The 24,830-nt window shown below is 35.6% G+C and overlaps 1 protein-coding gene across 2 annotated transcripts in view; it reads left to right on the top strand.

Moving 5' to 3' along the window:
- LOC106876722 (insulin-like peptide receptor) overlaps positions 1–24,830 on the top strand; it is a 161,330-nt gene that overhangs the window by 42,752 nt on the left and 93,748 nt on the right. Inside the window, exon 2 of one of the 2 annotated variants that reach the window (XM_089349743.1) lies at positions 23,364–23,579. The exons of the other annotated variant lie outside the window; for it this stretch is intronic. Coding sequence (XP_089205869.1) covers positions 23,364–23,579 — 216 coding nt within the window. The remainder of the gene's footprint in view (positions 1–23,363; positions 23,580–24,830) is intronic. 2 annotated transcript variants of the gene reach the window in all.

Consider the following 24,830-nt stretch of genomic DNA (forward strand, 5'->3'; position numbering starts at 1 on the left):
CATTTTGTGGAGAAAAAAGGGCCAGGAAAAGTCAAATCAACCCTTCTTTTCTTCAACAAGAAAGGTGAAAGAACAGAGTTATAGAATTCTTCAACCAAATCTCTTCCTTTGTCATCTATTTTACTTTACTATGTCCTTGAAATCGTCATCTGTGGTAATTCCAAGTTCACCACATTTCTTGGCTCTCCCTCAGAAACCAACATTTTTTACTATCCTGAACTCTCTGCACCAACTAATTTTATCCCCTTTGTGCATTTCCAGGGAACATTCAAATTTTCCAAATACCATTGATCTCTTTCTCACCTCCAAAACTAACTTCTACCTAACTGTCACCAAATTTGCACCATTTGGATTATCCAACCACTACATTATTTCAGCTACCCATTCATCTCTTGGACTTTACAGCTCTTCAGATCAGCTCTGCCATTTCTATGTTATCCTTTTCATGAAGTGCTTTATCCCTAACTTATCAGAAACAGCTTGGTGGGTAATTGAAACTATCTGTTTAATCATGTCTCTTCACATCTCACACACAGCCAGTGGTTCACTAGCAGCCATCATGCAAAGAAAACTGCCTACAGGAGTGGGATAAACCACCTGGCACCACAAGACCATCATCTGAACCACAAGTTATGCCCCTGTGCATCACACAATCCACTCTCCCAACAGCAGTCAATATTATTGGTCCCTTTCCAGAATACCTCTCCTTACTTTGAGGAAGCCTTTTCCTCTTCTCTACATTTCCTACCCACTTTGCATTCAGCTCAGCACTGTACATGTCAGGTAGACAAACTCCAAAACTGTGCCTTTCCACTCTACCAGGCTTATCACCACTTATAGAATGAATGCAAAAGCACTCCTGATTGCTTGAAACCAACTGGGACATGGATTCTGACAGCATCCCTTCCATTATCCTCAAACTATGTACCCTAGAGTTAGCCCCTGTCTTCCCCTCTCTCTCTCTTTCTCCCCTCCTTCATCTCTTCATCTCTCCATGAATTTATACTACTCTTTACAAGCATGCTATAGTGTGTCCAGTCCCCAAAAAGGGCAACTCTTCTGGCCCTGCCAACTGTCATTCTGCATTCACTTCAAATATCACAAAAACATGTACACAGCCATTAATAACATTGTCCAACATCTTAAATCTCTCGGTCTTTTTAACCCTTGAATAAAGAAAACAAGTGATCAAATGTTATATTTAATTGAAATTTAATCATCAATGTACTTTCCCTGATTATCTATGACTTCCTTCCATCTATTTACAAGCTTTTTAATTCCATCAATGTAAAACTCTTTTGGTTTCAAAGCAAAGAAGTCTGAAATGTCAGTTTCAACCTCTTCCTGGCTTGCGAAAGTTATGTCCCCCAAATGATTCTGTAAACTATGAAACAAATAAATGGTAGTCTGAAGGAGCAAGGTCGGGAGAATAAGGTGGATGAGGAATTTTTTCCCAACCAAGCTCTTCAATCTTCTGTGATGTGATCTTTGCAGTGTGGGGTTGCGCATTGTCCTGATGAAACATCACTCCTTTTCAATTCACTAAAGAGGGTCTTTTTTTTCTTCAAAGTTTGGTTCAAACACTCTAATTGCTGACAGTAGACTTGAGCATTGATTGTTGCATTAGGTGGTAACAATTCAAAGTGAATTACTCCTTTGCAATCCCACCAGATAGGGAGAAGAACCTTTTTCCCATGAAGTTCCCTACTCAGTTGTGGTTGAGCCTTTTCCCTTTTACCAAGCCACTGTTTACAATGTTTAACATTTCGATAGAAGATCCATTTTTCATCACCAGTCACAAGTCTATCCAAAAAGGGTGAAATGAGTTCACGAGAATGGAGAGAAAAGCAGGTGTCAACTCGGGATTTGCGGTTGCTTTCGGACAGTTCATGAGGCACCCATTTTCCAAGATTAAGAACCTTTCCCAGTTGTTGAAGATGACGATGAACAGTGAACAGTTGTATAGTTTGAACTTAGCTTTATTGCCAATTCTTCAACTGATAATGCAAAATTTTCTTCAAGTAATGCCTCAAGGAGCTTATCATCAAACTCAACTGGATGTCCTGTTCGATCTTCACCTTCAAGGCTGAAATCTCCACTTCTGAATTTTGCAAGCCATCTTCTGCAAGTTCTTTCATTCAAGCGTTCTTTCCCATAAACTGAGTGTATGTTTCGAATCGCTTCGGCTGCAGAGTTTCCTTATTTGTACTCGTAAAGCATTATGTGCCTCAAATGCTCTTTGGATACTTCCATGTTAGAAAGGGTTTTAATCAAAGAAATTTTAATTCTGTTATTCTGTAAAATAATATTCAATTAGTTTAAATGTACACAAATGCATAAAAATAATTTTTAATTCCATTAGACTTTCTAAAATACTAATAAATTTCATTCAATTTAAAAAAGAGGTAAAATCGGACAGAACTTATGGGATGACCTGATATAAGAATTTAAGCTATATTTGTGATCTGGATTTTGTCCATATTTACAGTCATAGATTTGTACATGTTTAGTCAAGAAATGTAAAATTCTAAATGCTTTTCTAATGAAGACACTTCACTGTTTTGCCACCGATCATTAGCCTTGAAAGAGCATTGTTGAATCTACAAATAGCCAGAAATTCTAAGTAAGATATTCGACCTAAATACAATAACAGAAATTTAAAGAGGATGTCAGCATCTAGTCTCCCTCATCACACCTATTATTTAAAAATAAAAGTGGAGTGGCTGTGTAGTAAGTAGCTTGCTTACCAACCACATGGTCCCGGGTTCAGTCTCACTGCATGGCATCTTGGGCAAGTGTTTTCTACTATAGCCTCGGGCTGACCAAAGCCTTGTGAGTGGATTTGGTAGACAGAAACTGAAAGAAGCCCGTCGTATATATGTATGTGTGTATGTGTTTGTGTGTCTGTGTTTGTCCCCCCAACATCGCTTGACAACCGATGCTAGTGTGTTTATGTCCCCGTAACTTAGCGGTTCAGCAAAAGAGACCGATAGAATAAGTACTAGGCTTCTAAAGAATAAGTCCTGGGGTCGATTTGCTCGACTAAAGGCGGTGCTCCAACATGGCCACAGTCAAAAGACTGAAACAAGTAAAAGAGTAATTAAGTTAAAAATGAAAAACAAACATGGGATGTCCAGATTGGCTGACACCTGAAATATTTGGGATGGTCAAAAGTTTGAATGCCTTTCATTCACAGGAATGCTGTTCTATCTCAACTGACCTGTGTCTAAACAAACAACATGCTTTATAGATGACCAAAATTACATCTCTTGTAAATACAATTCAAAGGTATTTATCCCCACTCAATTCTAAAATATTTTTTTCTTTAAAAATTCTGTTACTGCCATAGTGTTTGGGATGGTCATAGCTCAAATGCTTCTCTCTCCCAGTTGATCTGTGTCTGAACAACAACATTTAAAATTCACTTCCTTTTCTCATCAACTTTTGAACCTTTATCTTAGTTGAAGGCAACCCATTGAGAAATTGCTATCACAAATAGTGGCCATGTACATACTTTTTCCTGTTTACTATTTTTTTTCTAACATTACCAGTGGCTTTGAAGAAAAAAATAGAACTGTAGGTACAGAAATTTCAACCTGATTAACCCTTTTGATACCAACCTGCCCAAAGCCACCCTTGGTTTTATGATACAAACCTAGTTGTATAGTAATCTTATCTACCAACATGGAGGCAACCTGGGTCAACTTGACATCTGCATTTTATTCAAATACCCAGAGGACTCAACACTCAGACAAATACAGGAATACGTCCTCACAAATGAAACATCCCTAGTACTAAATAGGAAATATACGTAGGTAATCATGCCCACAGATTATATTTATATACAGGTAGAATAGTTAGTGGGCTGTTATGTAGATGTGTGTGTGTGTGTATTTATGTATATGTATATGCACATGTATGTAGGTAAATGGATATGAATGTAAACCGATAGACATACAGACGGATAGGTACATAGGTAATATGAAGACAAGCACACACACATATGCAAATGAAGACTGAAACACATGACCATATATACACACCACTTCACTCAAGGACACATATGGAGACACACATCCATACATACAGACACAGTACATAGTCGCAAAAACCCATACACCGACACACTCAGACATGCACATACAAGGCAACAGAGGTACACACACACATGCAAACACATGAATGTGCAGAACACATATATACAAACGTACATACATATATACATATGCACACACACATACATACATGCATGTGTATGTGCACACACACACACACACATGCGCACAAGCAAACAAAAAGAATGCGGCTCGTATAATGGACAGAGTTAACAACTATTGAAAAGGTTGCAAGACGCAATGAAAATTTTTGGAAAAATAAATAATTAAATGAGTGGAAAGTTTACTGGTGAGTGTGTTAAAGAATAAGGCACTAAAAGAGAATGACTCTTCCCAGAAACAACAAAATATATATTATGAAAGCTTAAAACAACACAATACTTGTAAATATAAATAAAATAATAGGCATAAATGTTTCTGTGACAACAGGAAATACATCTACTGAAAGATGATCTCTGATTGGCTATTACACTTCAAAACCAACCATTCACAATGGATCAACCTCAAAGTCCTTTCAGCTTGTATCACTTGGGCTGATCAATTGGTCCTGGTGTCCTAGCATTAAAGGAAACGTAGAAAAACATGGATAATAAACTACTGATGTAAATATGAGGCTTCTTTGGGTGCCATTTTGTGAAAGAACCTAGAATAAACAGTCCAAGGTGTTTCATTAATGCTCCAACAACTCAGTTACAAAATCTGAGCTCTACAGGTAATCAATGGTAAGGTATGGTTGGAGGTTAGATTTGGCTGTTATTTATAGCAGGTTGAATAGTTATGTTGAGGGTCCCTTGTTTGTCCTTCAGAAAGTATTACTTTCATTTGACCATTTCATCTCAAGATAATACATTGGATTCTGTAGTCCTAGATGGATTTTTTTTTATCATGGAGTATGAAAGGGCAGTTCACATGACCTTGTACAGGACCTCTAAGGCTCGTGGGAGGTAGGTGGGAAGGCAGCCGCAAACTGGAAAATTAGTCTAAATGGTTACAGGAGAGTGACTTCTTCTGCTAAAGATATCTGAGAATCTGATTGCGGTTTTAAACCAGGCAACAAAGTTTTCCACAGAAGAGAACCACATTAGGATTTGAACTCAAAATGTTAAGAGCCAGAGCAAATGCTGAAAAAGTGCTCTAATGATTCCACTGTCCACTGCTCTAGACAGCTACTTTGTTTATCAACCCCAGACGGTTAAAAGGTTGTCATCCTCAGTGCGATTTGGACTCGGTACAAGAACCTGGAAAAAAAGGCGTTTCATCTAATGCTCCAAAAACTCTACCAATTCACCGTTCAGACAATAAAAACAAAAATGGATGGTCACAACTGGACTACCTTTGTTCGTAGGCCTCTTCTATTAGGGCTGGTGTGGAGCTAAGCAGCAGCAACAACAATAGTTGTTTTTCAGCTAGTTAAAGTCAGTAATTTAATATGTATTGTTAATGGACAAAGCACAAAGGCTTCAACTGTGTTAGATCTGTGACCTGATGTTCAAGCAACTCAACCATAAATACATTTATTTCAGTGTATATTACATTACACAGCTGTTACCTACCCTGTTACACACCCTGTTATTCAATGGTTCTCAATATTTATACCCACTGAAACTTTTTCTTAAATCACTTCCTTCAATTTCCTAAACATGGCATAGGAGTGGCTGTGTGGCAAGTAGCTTGCTTACCAACCACATGGTTCTGGGTCCAGTCCCACTGCATGGCACCTTGGACAAGTGTCTTCTACTATAGCCTCGGGCCAACCAAAGCCTTGTGAGTAGATTTGGTAGACGGAAACTGAAAGAAGCCCATCGGATATATGTATATATATATATATATATATATATGTACCTGTGTGTATATGTTTGTGTGTCTGTGTTTGTCCCCATCACCATTGGTGGTGTGTTTACGTCCCCGTAAATTAGCGGTTCGGCAAAAGAGGCAGATAGAATAAGTTCTAGGCTTACAAAGAATAAGTCCTGGGGTCGATTTCCTCGACTAAAGGCGGTGCTCCAGCATGGCCGCAGTCAAATGACTGAAACAAGTAAAAGAGTAAGAGTAAAGAGTATGTGCCTGCATGCATGTGTACTTGCTCACACACACATACCTTATTCCCTCTCCATTATTGGAGAAAATCCCCCAGAGAAAACACAACTAGGTGTGTTTAATCAATGAGAGGGTAATCTTTATGTGCTAGAAATGGAGCCGAATCTACCCCTAAGTTACACCTTACCACCTTTTAAAAAAAGGAAACATTGGATAATGTAGTTCTAGATAAACTTTGTTTGAAAAGAAAAGACTTGGTGGTCAAGGCTGGAAAGCCTTTGATCAAAGGCTTGCTTGATAAGGGCTAACCAGGGTGAGTCTAATAAAAAAGGGAAAAAGCTACAACAGTTTAGTGTTTTAGGCTTAACAGTATAACCATTGAGATAATGAGTTACCATGTGTGTTCCAGCTTTTTGATATGTACACTGTATCCTTGGATACTATAAGACACAACTGTTAGGGCTGGCAGTAGGAAGGGCCAGACTATATAAAACATTACCTCAGAAAATGGTCCAACCCATACCAGCATGGAAAATCTGATATAAAATAGTTTTGATGATGATGATAAAATTAAGATGAGTTAGTGGTAAAGAACACGTTTCCAACACAGCCATTATGAAGTCTAGTTTTGAAAGCCAACCCTATTCATCCTGTACCACATATGTGTAGATTGACTAATCTAACATATTTTATACACTAAACAGTCATTTGTTATTTACCAAGATGTATTTAGGTTAATACAGGTAAAAGTAGGTCACATTTTATAAATCTACTAAGATAAGCAAACTGTAACAAATTTAATCATTCATTTGATAATATAATTGTCAGTGATACATATAATTATGACTGCTATTTAAAACAGATAATATTGTTTTTCATCACAAATTCAGTCTCGGATAAATAACCGTATGATATTGAAGAATTACAAGTAATCCTTTCATTTTTCACTAAAAGGTCCATTTTATATTTTGGGGGTGTCTAAGATATACAGTTATTACACAATCCCATGTCAAGCCTGATCAAGCAGACTTAAGATGAGAAATTCTTCAGCTTTGACCATCACATTTCTTTTATTTATTTTTTTTACTTACATATTGTATCTGAAGCCAGTGAAGCGATTAAGGAACACAAGTAAATTCTTTTATTGTCTCTACAAACCTTTCATATCAACCACATATAACAGCCAAAAGTGTAATGGTGTGGCACTCCACTCATGCACTTCTTCCAGTGTTCTGCTCCAAGTCACTTCTTCCAAGTCAGTTCTGATCAAACAAATCTATAGTCTGAGGCAGTCCAGCAGTGTTCATCTCATCTTATCTTTAAATAAATTAATATCTAGAACTGCATTCTTTCATGTATTCTTCTTAATATTTTAAGATGGTGGGGTGTTACTTGAAGATAGTTGGTTGCTATTTTTAGCAGGTCTAGCAACCATATAGATACTTCTATGAAGGAGGATCTAGTGATAGTCGCAATAAAAGAGAGCAAAACAGACTTAGTTAAGTCATGACAATTCCTTTCAGCACCTGTCTCAGATGGGGGGCATCTTGGCCCAGTGTTTTTGATGCTGTTGTTGATGCGTCTATCTTGGTGTAAGTTTGTTAGGACTGAGTGGGAAGTTACTGTTTTATTATTGTTCTAGGATGTTGGGGATGTGTCTGGACATTTGAAAAGGATCTTACATGTTTATGATGGGGATTCTTTTGGCTGGTGCTTTGCTTTGACAACAAATTGTGCATGTTCAGGTGATGATGCGTTTGATCATCATTTAACGACTGTCTTTCCATGTTGGCATGGGTTGGATAGTTTTGACAGGAGCTGGCAAACCAGAGGACTGTACCAAACTCCACTGTCTTGGCATGGTTTTTACGGCTGGATGGTCTTCCTAATGCCAACCTCTTTACAAAGTGGATTGAGTGCTTTTCACATGGCATCAGCACTGGCTATGTCTGTTTTGGCATGGTTTTTTACATGGCACTAGCACACACATATACACATATGTACATGCAGGTGAGGTGTGAGGTACACACAATGGCTGTCTGGTTAAAAAATTAGCTTTCTAGCCACATGATTACAGGTTAGATCTTACTTTGTAGCACCATGAGGAAGTGTTTTCTATTCTAGCCCTGAGATGACTAAAGCATTGTAAGTGGATTTGATAGAGGGAAACTGAAATATATACATGTGTATGCATGTATATTTATATATGTGTGTGGGGGTGTGTGTTTGTCTCCTTGTCTTGACATCATGCAGTTGTTGTAAATGATTGTCACTGTCATGCAAGCTGGAGGTGCATGGCTTAGTGGTTAGAGTGTTGGACTCATCATCGTGAGATTGTGGTTTTGATTGCTGGATTGGGCAATGCATTATATTCTTGAGCAAAACACTCACATTGCTTTGGTCCACTCAGCTGGCAAAAATAAGTGATCCTGTCACTCACCAGTGTCCCTGTCCAGGTGGGGAATTTATATGCCATGAAACTGGGGTGGCTGGCCTTTCTTATGAGTCGGCATGACTCAAGAAGGTAACTTTACTGTCATGCAAGCAGTGTCATTAATCTCTATTCTTTTATGAAGATATGCCTTGCCATAGGGTAATATTACCTTGGAAACAGTTTAGGGTTGGTGACAGAAAGAGCAGCAGGCTTGAGGAAATCTTCCTCAGTAAAATCTTTCTAACCCATACAAGCATGAAAAAGTGGCCATTTAGTTGTTTGGCTTAGATCAAAGTGTATGTATGTATGTATGCATGTACACACACACACTTGTGTGTGTATTTGTTTGTTCTTTCATTTAATGCCTGTTTTTTTTTCCAATACTATCAAGGATTATATGGGGAGGTACTTTTAAGGCAGTATTTTTAAAGTCAGATGCTTTTCCTGCTAGTAACTCTCGCTTGTTTTTTCGTAAGTTCAAGTATTTTGATTCCAGAGGAATCCAAAAGCATTGAGCTAGCAGACAATTTGTTGACAGGAAAAGTTACCTGTTGCAACTCAGCCAGAAACGATGACATCATTGCCTGTAGCTCAGCTATAAACTATGTCATAGTCTGTAGCATAGCTCACTGTAAGTTGTAAACATTTATACACACCTATTTACATATATATATATATTTATGTGTGTGTATATATATATATATATATATATATATATATATATATATATATATATATATGTATGTATATCATCATCATCATCATCATCATCGTTTAACGTCCGCTTTCCATGCTAGCACTGGCAACGATCTTACTTGACTTGCCAGGTCTTCTCACGCACAGCACATTTCCAAAGGTCTCGGTCAGTAGTCATCGCCTCGGTGAGGCCCAATGTACGAAGGTCTTGCCTCAACACCTCAGCCCAGGTCTTCCTGGGCATACACACACACACTTCTGTGTGTACACATCTTTTGTTGTATAATTGATCTGTGTACTGTTCATGATTCTGTGATGTGTACTATTTTGTTTTCTCCATAGCCTATGGAGAAACTGAACGTCCAAACATTACATATGCTGTCTCTTTCTTTTCAATCTGTCCATCGCTATAATTTTCAGTGAAAATAACAGCCCTAATCAAAACATTTAGACAAGTGTAGTTGTTAGTCAGCCAGCTGGTCATGCCAACCTCGTGATCAGACAAATAGACTTATTACAATATCTACATTTGTAATGTGTCCCGAACACTACATATCACCTTATCTGCTGTTTACAGAATTCAACATAGCTATTTTTGATCTAAGTAGAACTCCTGACTGATTGTTTAGGTCAAAACAAAACTACAGGTTAAGTTTTTTTTTAATTGGAAGTAATATTACGTTATATCATTTTATATATATATATATATATATATATATATATATATGGAGGGAGTGAGAGAGAGAGATGTGTAATGTGTGTATTTATATGTGTATATATGCATGTATATTTATGCACACACACACACATATATATATATATATATACATACATACACTCATATATTTTATAATTCTACATGTTTATATAAGGGAGTAAGCTGGCAGAATTAGCATGCCAGACAAAATGCTTAGTGGCATTTTTGTTTGTCTTTATGTTCCGAGTTCAATTTCTTCTGAGAGTGACTTTTGGTGTTGATGAAATTAGTACAAGTTGAGAATTAGGGTTGATGTAATCAACTAGCTCTGTCACCGAAAATATCAGGCCTTGTGCCTACTATAAGTACAAAGGATATTTAGATGTTTTTTTTTCTTTTCTTGCAAGTACTCTGTGACCCTGTCAGTGCAGGTGCCACTGAAAAGCACCCAGTCCACACTGTAAAGTGGTTGGTGTTCGGAAGGGCATCCAGCTGTAGAAACCTTGCCAAAACTGACCTCATCTGTGGTTGTTGTTAGGAAGGGCATCCAACTGTAAAAAAAATTCTGCCAAAACAGTTACAGAAATCTTGTGCAGGCTTCTGCCTGGCTGGCTCTTGTGAAACCATTCCCACCCATGCTAGCATGGAAGGCAGACATTAAATGACGATGATAAATGTTTATATTTATAGATAGATATCAGAAGAGAATCTTCTACAAATGGCTTTGTATTTCTTACTAACATTATTCATGCTTCTTTATAAATCTAATACTTTCACAATATTTAATGTAAGTTGGAAATAAAATCTATGCCATCTCTTGACTATAATTTTTAAGAGACAATGTTAATTACTTTGCTGACTAAAAAATATTAGTGGGGCTTAAGGAGTGTCAATAACTATGATAATTAACCCCACTTCAAATTTTTAAAGGGTGCAGACATGATTGTGTGGTTAAGAAGTTTGCTTCCTAGCCATCTGATTCTGGATTCTGTTCCACTGCATGGCACTTTGGGAAAGTATTTTCTATTAAAGCTCTAGGTCAACCAAACACTTGTGAGGAAACATTGGTAGATGGAAACCGAAAAAGCAACGTGTTGTGTGTGTGTGTGTGTGCACGCATGTCTCTTTATCTTGACAACATGCAGTAGTTGTAGTAAACAAACATCACTGTCCAATAAGCAGTGTCATTCATTTCCAATCTTCCATGAAAAAGTATCAAATCTCTGGGAAATAACTTGGTTGGAGTCAAGTGAAGTTACATGGCAGAAAGGGTATCTGGCTGTAGAAAAATTTGCCTTGATGAATTCCATTTGATCCATGTAAGCTTAGGAACGTGGACATTAAACAATGATGATGTTTCTGACAATCTTCAATATTTACATAGCGCTTCCTCTGGCTAGGTAATCAGGTATCTCCTTTACATCAGCACACCTGTTTCTGTCCTCTTTCTTGTTACCTCTCTTTCCCTCTCTCTCTGTGGCCGAGTAACCATGTACCTCCTCCATAGCAATACACCTGTTTCTGTCTCTCTGTCACACTCTAACTTTTCGTCATTTAACACAAGATTACCTCCTCCAATGCCCCCACCCCTCTCAAAAATCTTTGCCTTGCAAGTTACTTGGTGGCCTTGCCAGTGCTGGTGCCACATAAAAAGCACCCACTCCACACTGTAAAGTGGTTGGCATTTGGAAGGGCATCCGGTCATAAAAACCATGCCATAACAGACACAGTAGCCTGGTGTAGTCTTCTACTTGGCTGGTTCCTGTCAAACTGTCCAACCCATGCCAGCATGGAAGGCAGACATTAAACAATAGTGATGATGATCATCATCATCAGCATAACAGTAACAATATTTAATGAAAAACATGATGATTGATTTAAATTTCATCTTCAGAGAAAACAATTCACAGATATTTACATCTACCTCAGGTTTCAATAGGGCAACCTCCAACTGAAATGTGATGTAGATGTAAATATATGAAAACATCCTCATCTCTAAAGACATGGCTAATAGTAAGAAGGGCAAAAAAATTAACAACTGCCTATCTTAGACATTTGGGTATTTGTCAAAGATATTTTTCACTCATAAAAAGATGTTTTGTATGTAACAAACAGCAGCATTACTGTTATTTTCTAAATGTACACTTTAATTACACTTACTGCCATAATTTTCTTGAAAAAAAACAACAAAAAAACATTGTAATATTTAAGATTGTGTAGAATATGTGGCTGTTGAGATGCTAATCGTTACAGTTGCTAAACCCAAAATACTAATTATCCAGTTACCTACACTACTTAGATTTCAATTGCAGTGCATGTTTTTGTTGTCACAAGTAACATCTGCAAAGTAATAGCTATACCTTAAAGATGAAACTTTCAATATAGTTTCTGAGACTGTAAAGCAAAACTGTAATTAGTTCTAAGGTATTTGTAACAGAAACAAACCATAAAAATATATTTACTTGCAGAAACTGCTTCCTGCATAATAGAATATATTATGTTAGTTACATTAATAATAACTGGTGCAGTGAAAGCTAGGTCACATGATATTGACAGACTTCCATATTTCTGATGTTGGAATGGTAGAACAGCAATTAAAAGGGGGTTTGTTTTGTTTGGTTTTGTTGTTAAAAGAAAACAAAGATACCATGGCAATAAATGACATAACAGGAAAGTTAACACACAAAAGATTTATCGAGTGATGGATATTTACTAAAAATTGTACAACTCTAGATGTAGGAAGCTTAAGGAAATATTTATAAATGATTGATGGCTGGATCTTGTGAAGTATTGCTCTCTAGCTTTGTGCTTTCTGGTGCATAAGTTGAGCTGACAACTGAAGGAAAAGTTTAACTAGAATCTGAGAAAACTTGTGATAGATTGCATCAGCAAATAAGTACAAAAAGTTCACAAAGTGAAATAGATTATTTTGCCGTGTGGAAGAAAAGTTTGATGTTTTAGGCAGAATCCTTTGTTGGAAAGAGATGAAATGGTTACTGATAGTGCTGAAATAACAGTAAACATTTTAGGTTGTGAGCATCAGAAACTCTTGACTCAACTTCATGAAAAATATAAACTGTTATTATGCAATATCATTTCCTGTTGTTGCATGGAGTTCACAACTGCATTGAGTGGCATGATCTCTAAATGCAGTTATTCCAACATATTTGATTCAAGGTGCATGCCCATGACAAGTCATTTGCAGCCATCCATCTTCAATAATTTTATCACCTTCATCAAGTTTATCAAATTCACAGTATTGAAACCTGTTATGAAGAAGATGAGGCCAAAATCTCATAATTGACTCCAAGGATTCTTGACATGAATCTAGTTTGTTCAGCAATGACTAACTTTTTAGGTCTTAGGTTATTTACTATCATCTCTCATGTTTTCCGGGATGCATATCTTCCATCTGCTTTTAATGGCCTCTTAGCAATTCCTTCATTGTAGCTCCACTACTGGCTCATCATAAAAATAAACTTATCTCCTTTAGACCATCAATATCCTTCAATTATTTTCTTTCTAGAGGTGGTTGCAAAATGTCTTAACTATGCTGAGCAAGGAAAAAATTCCACCTTACATGATGTTTAATTCTGACATTCCCCATATCAAAAGAAATTCTATTCTTCATATCAATGTTCTGTCATCGCTAAATATTTAGCCACAACTAAAGAACACTAATTCAGATTATGTCGATAAATTTATGCAGAACTTTTGCATTTTGATTGCCTATCTTCAGAAACACTATCTGATTTGAAAGGGTTCATGATGATATCAGTTGTGGCACAGTATATTGCTAAAGTGTGAAACCTAGTGGCCAAAGTATCTGTAATATTCAGTACTACATACAATAATTATTAATGTATAATGCACACCCCTGATTATGAGCACTGAAACCCTGGAAAAAAATAAGTTGTCTTTTTATCTTTTATTCATTTCAGTTATTGGACTGTGGTCATGCTGGGGCACTGCCTTCAAGTTCTTAATAGAACTGATTGACCAAGTTTTATTCTGTTGGTCTCTTTCGACTCATTAAGTTATGGGGATATATATAAATTGGATTGGAGCCTGGTGTAGCCATCTGTTTCACCAGTCCTCAGTCAAATCATCCAACCCATGCTAGCATGGAAAGCTGACGTTAAACGATGATGATATAAACTAACATCAGTTGTCAAATGGTGGTGGGAAACAACCACAACACAACACAGACGCACACACATGCATGCACAATGGGCTGCTTTCAGTTTCCATCCACCAAATTCACTCACAAGGCTTTCGTCAGCGGAGCCTAATGTAGAAGACATTTACCCAAGATGACACATGGTGGAACAACCCAAGATGACATTGTTGAAAAGCATTCTTCTCAACTACACAGACAAACCTGCACCTGTTATCTACAACAGACATTAACTTTTCTTTAGTATAGCTATGATATATGGGAAAGAAAATGTTGAGTCAGATTTATTACATTTACTGTATAAAGTACATTGAAAATATTCGTACATCCTAAATGAAACAAAAAAGTACATATGAATCTAACTCATGAACTTCACTGATGTAGGCTGTAAAAGTGCACCTGCTGCAAAGTCAACTTGTGGAAATCACATGATCATTTTTTTTTTTTTCTCTAGAAAATCAATTGGATTTTGATAATGACGGTACACTCATTTAAGTTTATGCTCTTTTTCCCTACCTAGCTTGTACAGTAATATACATAGTCATATTGCTACAGTAAAACAAAATATCATTTAAATGTTGTTGTTGTTTTTTTTGTTAGAAAAAAAAAAAAAACTTCAGACTTTTTTTTCATGCATTTTTGTTTTTAATGGTCTTTTGATTTGAACATCAGAGATTCAGTGTTTGACAATTATTTTTAATTAAAACAAAAAACATTTTAATCAGAATCTTAATAATTTCAAACATACTATTTTAAATTTTCGGAAATTAAAAAAACCATTTTAGAATCCTCTATCTGGTGTTTTGTTTGGTCTGGCATAAAAATTGTGTTGACACAATGTTCATAAATATTTATAATGCAACTTTCTATCTAGATATTTTTAAAAAAATGAAAACTGGAGACATGTACGTTCCTTCGTCTTACCACCACCTGACAACCAGTGTTGGTTTGTTTATGCCCCCATAACATTGCAACTTAGCAGAGGATACCAACAAATGAAGTACCAGGCTTAAAAAATGCAATTACTATGGTTGATTTGTTCAGTTAAACCCTTCAAGGTAGTGCTCAAGCACAGTCGCAGTATAATGACTGAAATGAGTAAAAGATGAAATTAACAAACAGTTTATGATTGTTAAGATTATTCAGTAATATTTTTAAAATTTGTAATTTGAAAATTTACCCTAGTTTCCACTCCCCCTAAGATTTGAACCTAGGACTTTCATATCTGTGGTTCTAGGATGTTAAGTTTTTATCTCAGATACAAATCATTAACATCATCATCATCATCATCATCATCATCATCATCATCATCAGTGTCACCATCCTGAACACCAAGCCTCATAATGTAATGACTGAAGTACATGAATGAATAAGGTTTCCTCACACAATCTATTCCTTTGTTAATTTTCAGGGTGGTATCATACAGTAACAGGTGGCTTTGTTTACCTAATTTGGTCCGGGTAGAACATGGGTGTTCCGACATTGCATAGAGATAGCAATGGACTCTTGCTGAGACCATTTATATCTGTGCAACAAGTAACGACTTAATTGCACTGATTAATGTCTGCTGTTTTCTTATTCAAAATATCTTGTAAACACAATCATCTTTGTGCATTGCATTCCAGTATAACCATTGTTACCCTGGTTCAGGAAGCTGAAAGATACTGGTATCGCTTTCCTAAAAAAACAACCAGACTAGTGGAGGGAAGGTGATAATACAGTTTTTCTCTATTTACATAATATTTTAAATCTAAACAGCTCATACGTAGCACCAGATCAACATAAGAAGCTTGTTGACCACTTCTGAGTGATTCATATTCATATGTAGATTCTAAAATAACAGGCCATGTTTTTATTATGAATTGTTAGTTATGATGACAAATTGACGAGACTCTTCAGTCTATTTAGTTCAGCTGTTGACATTTGAGATCTAATATAGATGACTAGTGTATATATATATAAAAAAGAAAGAGAAAAAAAAAGATCAGGAGGTGTGGCAGTGTGGTAAGAAGTGTGCTTTCCAACCATATCGTTCGAGTTCAGTCCCACTACATGGCACCTTGGGCAAGTGTCTTCTAGTAGTGGATTTGGTAGAGGGAAACTGAAAGAAGTCTGTCGTGTGTGTGCGTGTGCATGTCTTTGAGAACCAGTGTTGGTTTGTTCACGTCCCGATAACTTAGTGGTTCACACAAAAAAAGGCTAATAAAATAAGTACTAATCTTTAAAAAAAAAAGGTGTTGGGAGTGATTTGTTTGACGAAACCCTTCAAGGCAATGCTCCAACGTGGCTGCAGTCCAATGACTAAAACAAAAAAAAAAAAAAAAATTTTTAAATCTTGAGGTGCAGGAGTGACTGTGTGGTAAGTAGCTTGCTTACCAACCACATGGTTCCAGGTTCAGTCCCACTGCTTGGCACCTTGGGCAAGTTTTTCTACTATAGCCTCAGGCCAACCAAAGCCTTGTGAGTGGATTTGGTAGATGGAAACTGAAAGAAACCTCTCATATGTGTGTGTGTGTGTGTGTGTGTCTGTTCTTCCAACATTGCTTGACAACCAATGCTGGTGTGTTTACGTCCCTGTAACTTAGCAGTTCAGCAAAAGAGACCAATAGAATAAGTTCTAGACTTACAAAGAATAAGTCCTGGGGTCGATTTGCTCAACTAAAGGTGGTGCTCCAGCATGGCCGCAGTCAAGTGACTGAAACTAGTAAAAGAATAAAAGAATACCTATTGCTATCAAACTATTTGTATTGTTGTAGATGTAGGTTTTTAAATTTTAATTTATGCATTTTTCCTTCATTGTATTTATCATGCTGACATGAGTTAATTAGATGCATTTTAACTTAGTATAATAACATTATACATTATAAAGCAATGTAGTTTCTGTGCAAGGTATGATTTGAATTCATATCATAGGGTCACCAACTAGTCTAGTTAGCTTCTTAAACTGCTCAATAGCTTACATACATACATCTGTTGTTTTTCTCCTTCATGAAATATTTTCATTTATTCACTTGTTTAATTCCAAAGTATGTTGAACTCTTACACTCTGGTCTGTCTCTGTATAATAAGGGTCTTTCTGTTTTTATGTAGTGATTTCTAATGGCAGAAAGCTAACTATTTTTCTGCTTAATTTGGTTGTTCTGCTTGTGCTTTTTCTCGACTGATAAGACGTCACAATTGAAAGCTACTTAGAAGTACCAGCCTCTGCTTTGCTTATCAAAACCTGCACCCTAATAGCTCTGTTATTTTTCCCTAGCTGATTAATTGATATACATTTATTTGTTATACCATTTAGAAATTAATTTCTTTTTTCTTCTTCTTTTTCTTTCTTATCCATTGTTCTCTCAGCCACTTGTGTCTACAGTTTTGAATAAACATATTTAGGAGTTTTAAAACCATAGTCACAACAATCTTTTTTTCAACTCTTTCCCCTCTTTATATCTTATATTTAGTCTTGTTGCTTTTATTGCTAATTTTACTGCATTGAAGAATGCAGTGAATGGCAGAATTACCAGACCAAATGCTTTGCAGTATATAGTTACATGTCTTTATATTCTGAGTTCAAATCTCAATAAGGTTAACTTGACATTCTACCCCCACCAAGGTCATTAAAATAGACATCAGCAGTACACTGAAGGTGGTTCATTTGATAAGAACTGTTACATTCTCAATCAGAGGCTTTGTGGTAATTGTTCCAGGTATTTGTGGTCTGAAGTTCATACAGACCCCATTAAGGAGTCGACGTGAGATCCCTGACAGGTTTATGGTTGAGCCTGTGGCAATGGAGACCTCTAGCATTCTCATCTTCCAGGACCATATCCCTGCTCACCGCTATTGGGGCAGAGATGACTATCCACAAGTGCGATCCCATGAGTCAGATTGGCTGTTCCAGCACATCTTCGTTGCCATCCTCTTGGACAACACTTTTCCCATTTTGGCTGCTGGGACTATGAGACAGGAAATCAAGAGAATGTAAGAATTTTGTAGTTTACTACACAAACAATAAAATTATACTCATTATTCTTAAACACAACAACACTGAGCTGGCAGAATCATTAGCACACTGGGCAAAATGCTTAACAACATTTCATCCATCATCATGTTCCGAGTTCAAATTCTGCCGAGATCAACTTTGCCTTTCATTCTTTTGGGGTCAGTGAAAAAAGGTACCAGTCAAGCATTGGGTTCAACATAATCGACTAGCCTCCTCCCGCAAAATTTCAGGCCTTGTGCCTATAGTAAAAAGGATTATTCTTAGACACAACTGGAGCTGTGTGTGTGTAGTTCAGTATCAGTTGTTTTCAAGTACTAGTCAGGTCAGTATGAACATTTTTCAACATAAGCTTCTTTTAAAAGAGGTATCTGTCTACTTACCAAACTAAACCTACCTACCTACTTTACATCCCTCTGTGGTCAGTATAGTATCAATCATCCCTCAAGGGTCCAGCATCAGTTGTTGCTACCACTGCCTCCTCTTTTGCTGCTGCTGCTTTTAGCAACCCTGTGAGATAGTTGATTGGGGGTGGTGCTAGAAAGAGAAAATAGGGGTCCGGATGAAGTCTGGTACTGATTGATAAACCTCTATGTTATGAAGACATAAACAAATGAACGCTAGTTGCCTTGTGGTAGGGGATGAAAACATCACAAAGACACCCACAGGCATATGCATACAACAAGCTTCCTCCTAGTTTCCATTTACCAAATTCACTCTAAAGGCATTGGTCAGCTCAGGGCTATAGTAGATGCTGGGGCATCGCCTTAAAGAGTTTAGCCCAAAGTACTGTATAGTGGGACTGAACCCAAAACCACATGGCTACAAAGTGTGCTTCTTAACCACAATGCCATTTTTGCGCTTGCTTCACAACCACTTGATTCTGGGTTCAGTCCCACTGTGTGGCATTATATATATATATATTTCCTGTCTTGTTTTCTGTCTGCCACTACATTCCTCCATGGTACAAGTTTAATTTGTGTATACAAATATAATTTGTGGTCCGTGGGAAGAGCCATTTTAACGATGCGTCCTGCCCTACTCTTCGAAACGCCTGTGTTAGAATGGGGGTAGCTGATGAAGGAAAATGTTTTCTATGTGGCCTGTGTGTGTTCTGTACTCTGGTTATTATTATTTTTTTTGTCTACGTTTTGTTTGCAATGTCCTGTACCCAGATATGCACCTATATATACAGGTAGACGTAGGTATGCACATACCTGTACGTATATATGCATATACTCATTCATTATTTGTTTTATATATATATATATATATATATATATTCAGCTGTATCAGTGCCAAGCAGTGTTTAGGCATAAGTGAACTTTAGGTTAGTTGAAATATGTTTGTGACATATTTTAACTTCTAAAGACAAATTCACTGCAGTTATCGTGAAAAGAAATTTCTATAGGAGAAAAAATTCTATTTTAAATACTTTTAAAAATCAAATCTGATTAAAAATGTTTGTATTTTGTTGATAGGAAACCTGAAATTCCATTTGCTTTATCATCTAATTCATGAATCATTTCAGATATTTGTGAACATTTAAGAGATCTTTCGAAATTCTGAATGGTTATTTACATATCCTTCCCAAATATAGTTTCATTGTACTTTCTTTCAAACAGTTTCAGTAATTCTCTTACAAATTATTACCCAGTCTCATTTGTTATGCCAAGATTTTGGAAATGGCTTAACGCATAAAAAAGTAAGAAATGATACAACCTGAAGCACAAACTGATGAGTAATCAAAAAAAAAAAGAAATTACAATGACTAAAAGCCTCACAGAAAAGTAGTTACTTCATTTCACTTTTATTTATCAGATGAGATGACAGATATTTGTCAAAATCACTGGGAGAACTTTTAAGTGGTCATATGGCTTGCTAGAAATAGTAACCAAATCTCCTTCAAATCACATCCTACCTTGAAAAAAGGGAAGGACACATTGAAACGTATTCCTAGACTCCTAAATAGACAAGAGATAGGATGATCCTGATTGAAATCCTTTTGATCTTAGATCTTTTTGATCATGGCTGACCTGTATTTTAAGTAATTGATTTGTCTGTACTTAGAATTGATGTTTTACAGATACCTACTTATATTTTTCTTTTTGTTAATAATATGCCAGGCATTTTATTAACTATTGATTCACTTGTTTGGGTAATGTTTGGAAAAAGTTCCTGTCTATGGAATTAATTGTTAGTTTCCTGGGGGTAAAAATGTGTGTAAAAATTAAGTTACATTTTCTTTTATTCATAACAAGGAAGACAGCAAGCTGACTGAATCATTACTGCACTGGACAAAATGCTTCCCTAAAGTATGGTGTGCTCTCACTGACTTTACAGGATATATATATAAAACTTACTTGGAAGAGGATGCGTGGCATTCAGCCATATAATAATATAAATATGCATATATATATATACATACATATATGTACATACTTACATCTATACGTGTGTATATATATATATATATATATATATATATATATATATATATATATATGCATATGTGGGCACAGGACATCACGAAATGTGTACAACAAAAAATACGAAGTACGAGTACATGGAATATGAACTATTTTTTCAAACAATGAAAGACACAAATGGAAAACAAGACAAACAACATAAAGAACGGCCCTTCATCAGTTGTTGGCTGTTTTTCTACTCTCGTATTTTGAGCGTTTAACAACAATACGAGACTAGAAAAACAGCCAACAACTGATGAAGGGTCGTTCTTTATGTTGTTTGTCTTGTTTTCCATTTGTGTCTTTTGTTGTTCAAAAAAATAGTTCATGATGTCCTGTGCCCACATATGCATATATATATATATATATATATATATATATATATATATATATACACATATAGATGTAAGTATGTATATATGCACACACACACACACACACACACACACACACACACACACACACACACACACACACACACACATATATATATATATATATATATATATATATATATACAGTAATATCTCACTTTACGAGGACCCATTTTATGGGATCCCGGGTTTGTGAGCTTTATTCTTCAAGCACAAGATTCAAATTTTGAATAAAGTGCAAGTTTCTACTACCATAACAAATCATTCTGCATGTTACTGAGAAACAAAGCTTCTTCTCAGCAAATACCTCTAGGCTTGTTGTTTAAGAAGAAATCTATTAGTCCATCTCCATCTACAAGTGCTTGTGTATCATGTCTGCAAGTGATGGTGTGTGTGAGTCTAGTGCAAGTGAAAGTGTTTCAGAAAATGGTAATAATAATATCTTTTATTATAAATGATCTTGACATTCTTTTTGCTTTGCATAAAATATTCTTTACATTCTACAGTTGGTTTATTGCCATTTATTTATGAGTATTATAAATTTTATTGATAAAAATATTTTTCTGGGAACGAATTACGATTTATAACATTGCTACTATGGGAAATTATTGCTCTGCTTTACGAGTTTTCATTTTATGATCGGTTTCCAGGAACAAATTAACTGGTATGCTGAGGCATTACTGTATATATATATATATATATATAAGTGCTTGGTTTAGTGGTTAGGGTATTCAGCTCATGATCATAAGGTTGTGAGTTCAATTCCTGACGATGCATTGTGTCCTTGAGCAAGATGCTTTAATTTCGTGTTGCTCCAGTCCACTCAGCTGACAAAAATGAGGTAGTACTTGTGTTTCAGCCTTATCCACACTCTGTGTCATGCTGACTCTCTCTGAGATCTATGTTAAAGATACACATGTCTGTGGAGTGCTCAATCCCTTGTATGTTAATCTCACAAGCAGGCTGTTCTGTTGATTGGATCAACTGGAACCCTCGTCGTTGTAACTGACGGAGTGTCAGGTATATATATAATTCTGTAAATTTCAAAATAGTGCCACATTAGACGTTATATTTCATCACATTGAAGCTCTTGACAACTTATTTAATAAGAAGAATCATCAAAAGGTTAAGGAAAGGCATTGGCTTAATGACTCACAAATAGGGGAGAAAATTCTGGTCATGTTTAAGTATTATTCGGCTTCTTCAGTAAAACAGAAAGAATCTACTGTACCTGTTGAAGTAGTGATGAGAGAATCATTAAACACATGTATACAATATTTAAGGTTACCAGGCATGAAAACATATTTTAAGACACGTTTCCAGTAACATATTGCGGTTAATGAAATCAGTTGTCCTTTACTCTCCAAATTTTTACGTCGTGTCTTTTCAGGCACAAACAAGTATATAGTCACTCTATAAAAATCCATCTTAGAGGATTGCCAGGAGAAATAAATGATCTTGATCTGCAAACTAAGATGTATTCGTTGCCTAATTAAATTTTTTAGTCATTTCTCTTACAGAAGTTCTGTAAATGTAAATCCAATAATTCTAACTATATCTTATATCCTATTTTATTATTTTTCTTTTATTTTCTATCATCTTTAGTAAAACAGGTTTTTTTTTTATAAAAAAAAAACATAACAACAAAGTATTGATTTTTGTTTTTTAATTTTTGCATTATATTTTTTAAAACGTCTGAATAATTTTTAGTGTAAACAACCAAATTTATGTTTATTTTATTTTTGTTCTTTTGTATTTTTTTCTACTTTCAGTTAAAAAAAAAATATGCTTATGTGTTTTGTTTTCAGATGTTGAAGTTAATATGCATTGCTCAATTTCAGGTTGTTTTTTTTTTATTATGTGATGGTTGCAGAGTTTTGTAAACTTTTTTTTATTGAGTATAAGAAGATATTTTTTATTTATTTTTTTAAGGGAAGACATTTCATAACAGACTTTATTACAAATCAATAATTTTTACCCAGTTTTTTCCAGTTATTTCCCTTTTCTGACCCTATATAATTTTTTAATATCTAGACAATGCGCAGCCTTTATTAAAATAGTATCCCTCATTTGTGTAATCTATTTTCATTCATCTTCAACCTATATTTCATTTTCTCTTTTGTTAACATTCTTTTTCGTTATTAGTCATTATACCTGCTTTTGCTCCCAGTTTTTTTATGGGATCAAATCATCTTCTGTACTTAGGTTTAATTTTATTATTTTTTTTCTCCTTCTATCTCTCAGGTTTCTTAATTCCGCTCTCTATGTACTCTCTTTTTATATCATTAACAAAGTCTCTCACAAACCACACAGTATATGTAACTCAGTCTCTGATGTCTAACCTTAACTTGTGATTGATCTATTTCTATTTCAGATCAGTGTACGAGCAATAGTAACTGTTCATATGGTGCAACTTGTAAAAATAATGTCTGTGAGTGTGACATCGAATGTCATGAGAGCCCGTCTTCGGATGGCGAAGTCTGTGCTTCGGATGGCCGAGTTTACAATAGTGAGTGTGAGATGAGGAGAGAGGGCTGTGAAAAGAATATTGATCTCATTCTTCATGACTATTGTCCTAACCCTACACGAGGTAACTTCCAAACTATTCTCAAGAAAGAAAAAAAAAAAAAACGCCCACCCTTTGTAAAACCTTGCATCACTTGAACTTCATTCCAGTCTCGTGTTGGTCATTATGCTTCAACTTGCCTTTATTTGATTGCTGGCTTTTCTCCATATGCACAATCTAGGTTTCACTGAGTAGACATGAAATGAGCTGCAGATTTTTCTTTTTGAATATTTCCTATTGCTATGTTCATTTTCTTTTTTTTTTTTTTTTTTTCACTCCATGTTGTTTTGCTGGTGTTCCTTCAATTCGTGAAGTTTGTTATATCTAACTGGGCTGATTTAAAATTTATAGTTTATGTCATAGAGGGTAAAAGACAGTTAAATATTTGTTGGGTTTAGATACCCGGGTGCTATACACTAGATTACAAAATACATTTTAAATACCTGAAAGCTTATTATAATTAACTCATTTAATACCAACCTGCCTTAGACTTTCATTAGTTCTATGATATAAAGCATACTATTTTAAAATGTTTAATACTTTTAAATTTGGGGAAACCTGTCGTAATTTTATTGAAAATTTTAAAGTTATAAGTTCCAGATTAATAATGAGAAGAGACCCTGATTTTACTAAATCTGTCCAAGATATTATTATTTTATAAAACTAATTTAAATATTCATGGTGGTGCTCCAGCATGACCACAATCACATGACTGAAATGTGTAAATGGATATAAACGAATATAGATTGTAAGTTTTATTAGAAATGTAGTCACAAAAAAGGATTAATCAATGAAGTAATTAGTATTTCTTTAACAAAAATATCTCACTTGTGTACTCGGGGGGGGGGGGGGGGGGGTGTCTTCAATGGTGTCTTTGTATTGCAAGTAGTTAGGACTAATCTAAGGATAGTGAGAACTTCCTTTTGCTCCACAGTTGCCCTTCTTCCTCGAACTAAACCATAAAAAAATTCTATCAAAAACTTTAAACTGTTGGTCATCTTACTATAATGAGCATTATGGCTATCTGTCTGTTCCCTTTTCACAGTCAAATGGCTTGTCCAATGGTCATAATGTTTTGGAGGGTTACGAAAGAGGTAATCAGGAAGGTTTTTAGTGAAAAAAATGTAATAAAATTTGATTATTTAGTGGATATTGAGTTTTGTATTAATAAATCAACTTTGATTCTTTTTGCTAAAATTGGCAACTAGGATTAACTCTGGATTCCCCTCCCCACCATATAGTTCGTGAATTTAGAAGGGTTTAGGTTTGCGATAC

This window comes from Octopus bimaculoides, chromosome 3, assembly GCF_046866305.1.
Source record: "Octopus bimaculoides isolate indiv1 chromosome 3, ASM4686630v1, whole genome shotgun sequence".
Classification (NCBI taxonomy): domain Eukaryota; kingdom Metazoa; phylum Mollusca; class Cephalopoda; order Octopoda; family Octopodidae; genus Octopus; species Octopus bimaculoides.